The sequence below is a fragment of the Vigna umbellata genome, chromosome 4 (assembly GCF_029865625.1).
Source record: "Vigna umbellata cultivar VRB3 chromosome 4, Vumbellata_1.0, whole genome shotgun sequence".
NCBI classification, from domain to species: Eukaryota; Viridiplantae; Streptophyta; class Magnoliopsida; order Fabales; family Fabaceae; genus Vigna; species Vigna umbellata.
The window spans coordinates 10,563,788-10,576,235 of NC_142168.1; the positions used below are offsets into that span (position 1 = coordinate 10,563,788).

The window sequence follows — 12,448 nt, forward strand, 5'->3', positions numbered from 1 at the left end:
TTACCTCTCTCTCTCTCCTCCTTGAAGGAGAGAATCAAGCCAAGCTGCGCAAAGCAGAAATGCTGAAATAACAATGAAATGGTGATAATGCAACTTCTTTTCTCTATCATCAATTGTCCAAACCTGAAAGAGCATAAGAAAATTAATCATAAGTCTAATAATGTCTCTATCATAACTTCTTTTCTCTAACATTTTGATCTTTGAGATATGGATCCATGTTGTTGTCTAGATAGTATAGATCATTGGTTTCATCCTCATCATCATAATGTTCCATGTGGAGGTCCTTCAAGGCTTGTGTTATGTGGAGAACTGGTTTTGATACTCCTTTTGGTATCCATGAAATTAACGAAAACATTGTTTTTCAATACTTTTCTTTGTTGTCCCAAAAATTCTCACCTATTATCTCAACTGCTACACCACGTGATAAAGAATTTAAACAATGTGAATGATTTCTTTACAATGCGTGGATGCTTATGAAAAGAAGACAAACCCTATACATAAATAAGTGATATCCATGAGCACATAAACAAGTAGTTAGAATACAAGAACAAATAGCCAAGAAAGTATGATTGAAAATAATAGTTGGATAACCGGATAACGTCCTTCATGTAGGTCTGCACCTCGGTGGCTAGCCTGTTCAGATCGAGATCGGTGGAGGGAGATGGTCGGTCCTCGAGCCACGTCACCTGCGTGACCAGGTAGGGTTTCGTGCGCACCACATTGTTCACTCGAAACCGTTCCTGACCCTTATAGATGAGGAAAAAGCGTTCATCCACGAGGCTCTCATGCTTTATGACTTCGTCGACGCAGCCAACGGCAGCGGTTCTAGAGACGACATTTGTGTAGATGACGCGGAAGCAGAGGTCTGTTTGAAGGAGTGTGTGCATCATGATGCGGTAGCGGAACTCGAAGATCTGCAAGAGGAGGATGGCGCTGGGGAAGAGCACCAGAGGGAGAGGGAAGAGAGGAAGCTCGATGACGTCATCGGAGTTAGGGGAGTTCGTGTGGTGCTTCTCGGAGGAGGAAGAGCAGCGAAGAGTGGAATTAAGCTTCCAACAGCGGTGGCGGAGAAAGGAGAGATTGAGATGGTGTTTGTAGTACAACGAAATGAAGATTATGGTTTGGGAGAAAATGAAGGGAGTAGGAAAATGAAGATAGTGGTTTGGGGGGAAATGTAGGCAACAGGGAGGGATTAAGGTTTCGAGAAAAACGTAGAAGGAATGGAGGTGCAGAAAAACTATTTTAAAAATAAAAAAATTTAAATATTTGGGACGATTTTGGGTTTTAAACCGCCGAAAATTTTTCGGGGTTTCAAAAACCGTCGAAAAATAACCTCTCCTAAACTGTATTATTTTTGTAGTGATCCTAGACCTCAAACTCAAAACAGAATTTAGTGTCAATCCATTCATGAAATTCACTTGGTGTTGAAGATTATAATGAATATATGCAAACAAAAAGTCATTAGGTTTTATCTCAAAAAAAGTTTTCTGTGTTATTTAAGTATGTTTATTTTTGTTAATTGTAGTGTTTTATTTTAATTATAGAAAGAATGGAGCAATTAGCAAGTGTACTTTTCTCCTCTAAAATTTGCTTTGTGGAAGATATGTCACCACACGTGCAATTGAATATTCCGAATCAAGAGGGCTTCATAATCATTTTATATTTGAATATAAGTTCTTTCACATTTACAGTGAAAAATATAGATATATTAAGGTCTTGATTTTATGATTACATAACAGTACAATCTTCACGTGAGTTCTTAGAACTTTGAAATCTTTGTATTGAACACTTCTGTAATAATCAAAAGGCTGAACAATACTAAGTGTAAAATGTAAAAGAAATATGAAGAAAACAAATAAAGAATATATTTTTTTATACACAATGTACATTCAATTTCAATTTAGTCATCCTAAATAAATTATTTTCACTGTTTTTTGGAAAAAAAAACTACAGACACACTATTACCAACAATATGTAACCCACACAAGAAAATAAAATTTTATGAACTCTAATTAAGAAAGAAAAAAAGCAAGTGTAGCAACTTATTACAACTACGTACAATGAATATGTCTAGGTGTAAAACTCAAAACGAAGAAGTAAATCAGAAAGATATCATTTCTGAAAGAGTAAAAGTAAAAAGAATTTGTTCCCAGAATTTTTATTGATATCACTTAGTTCATAAATCGTGGTTGTTTTTAGAAAGAATATAAGTAATTATATATATATATATATATATATATATATATATATATATATATATATATATATATATATATATATATATATATAAATTGATTAGGTTATCGTGCTTAGTTTCTAAAAAATATTTTAAAAAAATTCATTGTTTATTTATAAGTAAACATTTTCGAAATAATAAAATATTGCATAAAATAACGAAAAACGATTTTACCATTTTGATAAAAAAACATAATTTTACCGTTAATTTAATAAAACTTTCATTCCATACTAAAATAAATTTATTCACAGAAAAATATTCAAAGATCAAAATTTTATATAGTAAAAATATTATGGGAGAAAATTCTTTCTCAAAATAACAGAAAGCGTTTTCACAATTCCATTTTATCATTGTTTATAGAACTAAAAGAGTGAATGAATTAATTAATTCAAACAACTCTTATGTTTGAGATTTATAAATAGTAATGTTTAAAAAATTGATCGGTTAAGTATTTACTAATTTGATTATAACTTAACCATCTAAAATTATATTAATAAAATAATAGCAATATTAGAATTCATAAAATAATATCTTTAAACCCTCAAAACATAAAAAAAAAAAACATAATTTATAAATTTTAAAATACACGTTTTTGTAAAAGAAACAAATCGAATATAACAATTTATATTAAATATACGATAGTGCTTTATCTAAGCTGTAACCATTCATGACTGCATTTTTTACATTTTATAAAGATGGTATTATAACTATGGTAAAAAGTTGTAGCTAACACATAAAATTCGTAAGACTGATTTACCAACAAATTACATTTAGACAAAAGGTAAATCGGTCATAATTAATGACTACTATGTATTACAAAGTTCAAAATTAATTACTTATTGATATACTATTAATGTAAAAAGATATTTTTTATAGCGATTTTTTTTATGTGTTGTAACTCATTTGGTATAAAAAGTGATGTAGTGATATAAGAGTGAATAAGATAATGCTTTTTATACTTGTTATAGTTATAATTGATATAGAAATTGAATATGATGACATTAATTTTCTATACTAGTTCTAGTTATAACTAGTATAGAAAATATACAAAATGAAATTTTTGTAATAAATAAAAAAAAATTCTATATTGATTTTAGTTATAATAAACATAAAAAATAGTTCTTTTTTTATTTGTAAACACAAACCTATGTTTAAACCCTCCAACTTTCTAAATGCTTGTGGTAGAACCACACACACTTTAATCGTGATTCATCACGACACCACGCCATTAAGAGGTTGCCATCGTGACGCTGACACTAAAGAATGTCTTCATTGAAGTAAGTTCTTCTTCTTCTCATTTAATTGTTTCCCTTCATGTGACAAGGTTTTTCCTCTCATCTCTCTTCTTTACTCTCTTGTCACTACATCACTCCTCCACCCAACTATGGTAGTTGCCTGCAACTTCAATTTCAACCAGAGTCATCATTGGCATTGACACAACACATCTCTCTTCATTCTCCTTTTAGAGTGCGATACTTTAGCATGTGAAAACCCCAAATCAAGATCTAAGATCCTCATGCCCTTAAAACTACCATTTTTATTAAAACCTCTCTTCTGTCTTTCTCAATTAATTTTCAATTTAACTTTATCATTCAACTTATTTAGTATTGTAAATCTATATTTTGAGGAGAAAGGAAGGATGAAACATCTAGTGGTGAGCACCAAATGAGCATATTTGACTACCATGCGAACTCTAATCACCACAACATCATTGAAAAAGTAGTTCAAATAGGAAACAATTTTTCCTCACCAACTCCGATGTAGATTCAATGATGACCATTATGCTTTCTATACCGATTAGGCCTTTAACTAGTATAAAAAGTGACACTTTCTATACAGGATTTGGAATCGATATAGAAAGTTATCACTTGTTTATATCGCCTATGTTTATACTGGCTCTAGAATTGGCATATAAAACCTCTTTTAACCGGTATAAAAAGACTTTTCTATACTAGTAAATTCGTAAGTAATTTTTGCTACAGTTTTTATCATATTGGTTTTTTCTTGCATTAGTTTTGCAATCCTAGACATTTGAAATTTCTCATAAAGTTTAAAATAATTATTGCACTAAAAAAATGTAGAGAATTTATAATATATTATTAAGAGTAGAAAATATTTAAACATACATTATTCTTTATCAAAGTTAACATTGTAAACAATACAAACATTATAAAATTGAAACATCTTAATAAAAAAAATGCAGCCATAATATAGAAAAAGCTCCTCACATATGGTAATAATCAGTATAAGCACGAGGTGAATTAGCTTTTCTTCATCGTGTTGTTGCAGCTGTCGATTATCCTGCACTTGATTTCGTTGTTGTTGAGTTTTTGGTGGTTGACAAATATTTTGTGCAGTTGCTACTACTAGAGACAGGATATATTGGATGATTGTACCAATAAAATTCTATAAGCACTAGTGCAAAAACAACGTATAACGTCATGCGTTTAATGTCGAACCACTTAATAGCCAACGTTAAAAATAACCGGTGACATTTTTGTAAATAAATGCAATTATTAACCGTCATTTAGAATTGTAATTCGGCGTAAAAGGATATAAAACGTCGAATGCCCCAACGTTAGACGTCAAAAGGTTAGTGAATTTAATAAAAATTTGAGCGGGAGATTGAAAATCCATTCACTTTATCTTAGCGCGTGAGACCCTCTTTTATGCTCAAACTTTTCTCGAACGATGTTTGACGACCATCACATGTAATCTTTCTTTCATTTGATACAAATGCATGTTAATTTACTATTTTAGGTATGATTTTCGTTTATTTTGACCGATTATTTTCGTGTTCTTGTCCTTCATAGGCTCATTCTTCTTTCTCTCTCACTTGTGGCAACACTTTATTCCGATGAATCAATGTTAGTTTTCGTTTTCGTTTTGAAGAACTTATTTGTTGAACTTGTTTGTTGTTATTTTTTGTTGAACTTGTTTGTTGTTGTTGTTTGGTTAAACTTGTTTGTTGTTGTTGTTTGGTTGAACTTGTTTGTTGTTGTTGTTTGATTGAACTTGTTTGTTGTTTGTCATTGTTGTTTGTTGTTGATATTATATTGCACGTTCATAATTCATGCTTTACAAAATACCAAAAACTGAAATTTGTTGTTTTTCTGCTTTTCAGCTTAGTAGAGTTGTAAAAAAAGATCACAATTAATTAAAAAAAATAAAAAAATATATTTAACATCGTTTATTGATAAAATTCGACGTCAATTTAACGTCTTTCGATATGACGTCGTTCTCGAATTCGACGTAAAAGACCCAAAATATTCGACGTTGTACGCTGTTTTTGTACTAGTGAAGGTTTGAAATTGGGTTTGCATTTGGTTTTAAAATTGGAAACTCATTTGATATCATTGCTCGAACATTTGATTCTCAATAATTAATAGTCATTGTCGAAGTTTTATTAATCCCTCCAAAAGGAACTTGTTGGCTAAAATATGTATGTGCCTATTATAAGTATAAGTAAATGTGAATATGTTATCTCAAGAATGACATGTCCAACCTCATCTATTCGTTCTTTGTACCTTCCACTTGTTGGTGGTAACTAACATTTGTTTTTTAATCTCTCCTCCTCAGCATAAGGGAGTGCATTGTGAGACACTGATAAAACTAGTCTCAAGTAATGCTTGAGAAAATCTACTTTGAAAATCTTTCAATTGAAATAAGACATGTTTGTATTAAAATAATAAATAAATAATTTATGTGTCAAACTATAATAAACATGGAAGAAACTAACATATATGTGTTTGTTAAAAGACTTTATCAACATAGACTGAACGCACCAAACTTCTCTATTTGCAAACATTTTTTTTTATAAAGTAAGCAATTGATATTACATCATAAATCAACACAAAAATATATTAAAGATGTCATACAAACTAGTATGGTCATGACCAATTAAGACAAATTGGAAGAAAAAATATGTTAATTTCATTAATCTCATTTATTTTTTAATAATTACTTTTTAAAGTATGTAAGAAACAATCTATATGTTAATGATGTTTTTATATACTTACGGATCTAATTATATTTACATACATATTTTGGTGTTAAGTATTTTCCCGCCTTAACTTTAAGTTTATGTAGAAGATTATATTTACGAATAGTTTCTACAAAATATTTTGCGTGTTATCTACAAATAAATTTGTATGTATGATAACTTAAATAATAATTCATATGTAAATTTCGTAAATAAGTTATGTTTTACCTATAAATTCAAATCTATACGTAAAATTAAGTAGGTAAATCACATTTTTTAAAACTATATAATAGACAAAATATTTGCATATATATATATATATATATGTGTGTGTATATGGTGGGGATTTATGCAAATAAATAAATAGCTTGAAAATTTTAAATATATATAAAACTTTTCATTCCATTTTGTCCTTTCTTATCCATAATTCAGTATCGGTCCCATTCTCTACTAATGTCAAAATATTTTTCTCCGATATTAAAATTTACAAATACATTATTTTCCACTCTGGTAACCTTTGGTTTTAATTCATCTAGTTCACGCATCATCATTATATACGTCAAATTGAATTAAAAAATATTTAATATAAATTTATTAATGTAACATAAACTATAACAACTAAAATATGGATTATTCTAAATATAAGATGTCAAATTTTAATTTGAATATAGAAAATAAGACATGAAATAAAAGGGTTGTTACATGCTAGTCAAAAAGAACTTTAATGATAACTTATTGAAACTTTAGAACAAAAGACTAAATAATGTTAGTGATACACGTGATTCTTAAAGGGTTGGATTTGGATAATGTTTCTTTCATCGACCTTTATAAATAGCAAGAACTATGTAGAGATAGACACAAATATATATTTTTTTTATAAATATTCTTTCTCCTTCCTGAAAAGGTAGTTTATTTAGGAGAAAGTACTACAAATATAATCAAAAGACACTGTAATTGGATGTAACATTTTGTTTGTGTAATGAGGATTATAATTTATGAAGGAATCGTTTTGTTTTGGAAGACAGAAGATATCGTAAGTCATTTTCGAATGGGAAAGCAAGAAGGTGCCTTTGCCGTTGCAGAATCTTTTTGTGATTTGTTAATGAATTAGATTGTAATAAAGAATGAAGAATCTTTGTAAAAAAAGGATGAATCAAAATTTGTCTTTTTCGACCTTTAAATCCTCTTAAAGTGAAACGTGGTGCACGATTTCAGACATCGAGGGTAAAAGCTAGAAGGATATCAAAAGGAACAGATCATGTTTTTTCTTCAAATCAAAGTTTTTCATCAAACTCAAACCTGAAAGCGAAACCCTAAAGTTATTGCCCCATTTATCATTCAACTGTTATTTTCACCTTACAAATCTTCAATATTATTGAAACGTGCACACAGATAACATATTTAATAAATTTATGTATTTTAATGTTGGTGAAAATTTGATACGACATTTTATTATTATAATGGTATCACTGTCATGGATAGAATGAACCTAAATTTCAAAGTTTTAAGTAAGCTTTGAGATTGGGAAGATATTAGATTAAAAGAACAATAATATTTGTTAAATAAAAATTAATATTTACAATATTATACTTTCAAGTTTGATACATAGTACAAATCTCAAATTTCAAGCTATTTTTATGAATTAGAATTAAAATTTACTTTTTAATATGCTATCACATCATGAATTAGAGTTTGTCTTAATAAATTTTATGTTTATTGAACATATCATTTTATCTCATATATATCAAATTATTATCGAATCGATTCTTTCATTAATGTCTAGTCTCAGGTATGATATGTATATACCACGCTATAAAGAAGTGTATTGAAAATATTACAATAACTAGAAATAAATTCAATTTAAAATATGTGAAAGTCTTTCAAAATAATTTTATGAAATTAAATTATATTCAAATTTCACTCTTAATCCATATATTTAATAGTGAGATAATCAAGTCCGTTTAAAAGCTAACGTAGTGGGTTAAAATCACATATAAACTTGTTTATGAGTTACTTGATTTCGAAATGCTAGAAACCAAAAGGAGGAACACATTACACACAAGAAAAGAATGGACTGTCATACTATTGACTAAGACACAAAAGACAAATCTGGATCTCAGATGAAGGTAGGTTAATTTTAAGGACCATGATATGTTAACAAATTTTTTTAACAAATTTTTTTAACAACTTTTCGATAATAGATTATGTGTCACTATTCTATTTTATTGGTTCATATGTTTAAAACAGACCAATCACAACCTATCACGTAAGTTGTTGTAAAAAATTGTTAAAAAAACATTTTTATAATTTTAACTCTATGTCTCCGTTTGTAATTATGTAAGTATTTATATTTATAAAATTTGTGTTGTTAGATAAAAAAAAGTTAAAAGCATTAATTATAGGGTGATGGCTATCACCATGCATGCACCAATGAAACACTCCAATAAGATGTGGACAAAAGAAATATGAGAAATATTCAATTTTTAAAACTTGTAATGAAGATATGCACATCTTGTTTCATATCTGTCTTCTTTTAAAATTATTAAAGCAATATTAATTTATTTAGTAATATATAACTATTTTTTATTTCATTTCATCTAAAGAATATTTTCTTCCAGTTTACATTCTTTTAATCTCTCTAAATTGTTTGGATCGTTCATACTATATATTACATTTCATAAAAGTATAAATATTAATTTTATTAAATTAAATGGTTATTATTCGAGTTATCATTTGATTATTTATGTTTTATTTAGTTTTTTCACTTGAAAAAGTTTGATTATCAATTTTAAGTGTTTATTGGTTTAAATCTTTAAATTATCAAATAATTTAAAAATGATTTTTGTAACTTCATTTCTTTTCAAAATATATTCTTTGATTACACAATATCTTTTATTGACCTTTTCAACAATTTGACTAGTTTGATGTCCAAAAAATTCTTTTAAGTTTATTAAATGTTTTTCCTCTCATCAGAAAAAAAATATTGAGTTGCCATAAAATTTGAAGTATATGTAATTATTTATTAATTTTTATAATTTTTTGATACTTCAATAATCATTATTTTAATATTTATGTCATCATTTGTTTTTAATTTGAAATTTGTGGGTAAAGAAAGAAAAATTAGACATAAATTAAAACAGTAACGTAAATTCACTCCTGATCACCTTTGTATCATCATCATATGCTTATTATTATTTTCATCAAACCATTCTTCCTCAATACAATTTTTCCATTGAGATATATATAAGTTATCACTATCCCACGAACGACATACAGGTTAAATTGTGAAAGTATGCATCAAAGTTTCTAAAATAGCATTCGTAGTACAAATTCGTATCATTCAGGTCTTCGGAAAATGATATGTATTATCTCCGTTGGAAGTTTGAGAGACGAAGAAAGAAGTTTTGAAAGAGTTGATGAACATCCATGGCCACAACCACATTATTATTTTTTTAAGTGGAAAATAACAGACACATGCATATGTCTAAATTCCGTCAATAATTACAAAACAACAAAACCCTTATCTTTCGTGGGACCATCAAATAATGCCGCTGTCCTTTTCAAACATGGTACAAATTAAATATCGTACTTTTCTCTTCTCCATTCTTGAAGTAAAATCGAAGCAAGCAATTCTTGCTTCCTATTACTTACGACAAACAAAAGCACTTTTTTTTACATTTTTTATTAATTTTTCTTGTACTGATGTAACTTTAATTTAGTATATTAATAATTTTTGTGTTTAACTTTTTATTAGAAGGAAAATTCAACCAAAGAAATAAAAAACATGGGTGTTAGGCCAGATTTTGACGTGATGAGATTGAATGAAGTGTGATTGATGTGTTAGTGTTGCAGAAATAAATGCCTAAACAATGCTTATCTTGTAATGTATCGATGATAGAAAGACAAATTCGAGAGGACTCTGTGGAGAGTAATGAAACCATAAAAATGGTAGTAGTTTGATTCCTTCAGCTTCTAAACATCACTTTCCATGGAGTAGTTTTTCTGGCAAGGCTTCAATTATTTGGTATAAGTTTTACTGTTATTTTTTCCGGTAGTACGGTCGTAGTACGAACACACGTGGCTAAGTTTTATTCGCTCAATTTTACACTAAAATTATAAAATTCAACCTCTGACGACGATCAGAGGTGGTCGTGTTACAATGACAGTTTGTAATCATGCAAAGTAAAACCATTATATTAATGTATTGTACATATGACGGTTTGATCAGACCGTGTTCTGTCAGTCTATAATTTTAAAGGAATTAGAAATTATAATATTTACTCGATTACAAGAATTTCTAATTAAAATTATGGCAAGTTAAAGAAACTTTTGTGACCCAACAAAAAAAATGTAGAAAACGTGAAATTGGCGAGTTCTTAATTGGTATGCAGTGTTTGTTCTTGTCGTGATTTGTGGAGCTTGTTTTACTCCTACGTAACCAACAACGCAATGAAGCTTCTTCTAGTACAAAGTAATCATTGAATTTTTTAGACACGACAAGAGTTCCTATCTCTTAACTATTAATTTGGTTACATGAACATGATGCACTCTCTATATATTTCATGTCTTTAATTTTGTTTTAGAGTCATACTATATTATATTATTATGATGTGAAAATTTTCTAATATCACTTTAATATGCTAAAATGTAGAGCCCACTGAAAGATATTGATCTCTGAAAACTTGTGCCACCTTGAAATTTTAACTTGTCTTTTCTTGATTCATTTACATGTTTGCTTATTTACCCGACATGTTATTGTTCGCTATTTCCCCCGTCATATCATGCCATACATTTCATTCATCCAAAGTGGCCATATACATAATTTACGTAACATTCTTAGAATAATGTATAATGAAACAAACCACTAGATAAGAATCATGTTTCTTTCGAGGAATCATTTGTTAAAAACAAACAATATTAAGGATACACGATTCCAACTTATATATAAAGATTTCACAATGAATTTATTGATATGAGCATAAATGATTCAAATTAAGAATATTTTTTATTTGCACAGTTGCTCGTCATAAAAGAGATACTTCTCTTAGTTATCAAAATTAACTATTAACTTTTTTTTAAAAAAAAATAAAAGCTTGATGCAAAGATGTATCTTAGTTAATACATCTTTCGAGAAAAGATTAACTGAGAAGAGATAATACTTATAAAAAATAAACTCAACTCATATAAAGATATGCAAAATTTTAAGACAATAAATTTATAATTTTTTTTATATATTGTTTAAGTTTTTTTATTTTAAATAAATGTATGACTTGGATTCATATTTATATTTCCAATAATATATAACATTATAAGTATCCTGTAATGAAATTATAAATATAATACGAGAAATATGTGAGTTTCAAACAAAAATTTAGTATTTTTATTAATTATATGTTATTTAATATAAGTTTAGTATTTTCTTTACTTATATGTTATGTAATATAATCACTTATACTATGAAACCCATATTTAAAATTAACTAAATGAACAAAACTATACATTATAATTACAATATATGTAAACTTATCATAGTATTTATTAAAAAATAGTTCATATAGTTGGACTAAAATAGTGCTAGAAAATAGAACCAAAAATAGTTCTTTAAGTTATTTTTTCAATATCTTTTGTTATGCCTAAATCATGTTTCATCAATTATTACATACAGAGTAATATAAATTCCAATTAATTGTTGGACAGTGTAGAAGTATTACAATTAAGCTATATAATAATACTAATTAATTTAATTAAATAATGAAGGAAATATATATCAACATAAGAATTAAACTTTTTTTTCTATTTCAATGAATGTAAGTAGGTTAACTATTATCGGGGCCTAATGTGATTTTAAAACATTAACTTAAGTGTGAGTTAATATTTTCTTCAACATCTTTTATGCATAAATCCTTTTAGCATAATGGATACAGAAAATATTTTTTTCATTTGAATTGTGTTACTGAATATTGAGTATTAGATATGCAAATTGCAATGAAACTTGGCTTGAATAACGTCCTCGAATTCCCATAGAAAGGTTTTAAATATTTCATATTATAGTTATTTATATACATTTACAAATATAAATGAAAAAAATAACGGAAGAAGTGATATTTTAAATTGAGTAATTCGTAATTGAAAAAAGAAGAAAAATTTGATAATAAATAATTATATGAACTTTGACCCCACTCCACGTGATTATTTTAACTAATTGATTATTCTAAGATAATCCACCCAAT

General features: G+C 27.8%; 1 protein-coding gene across 1 annotated transcript; it reads right to left on the reverse strand.

The window, feature by feature from the left end:
- On the reverse strand, window positions 1-3,659 carry LOC124825550 (uncharacterized). The gene is made up of 3 exons (XM_047298184.1): window positions 3,632-3,659; window positions 498-1,237; window positions 1-123 (listed from the first exon to the last, which is right to left on the reverse strand). Exons 1-3 carry the CDS (start codon window positions 3,657-3,659, stop codon window positions 1-3), a joined length of 891 nt encoding a protein of 296 aa, XP_047154140.1.
- Window positions 3,660-12,448: the final 8,789 nt, after the last annotated feature.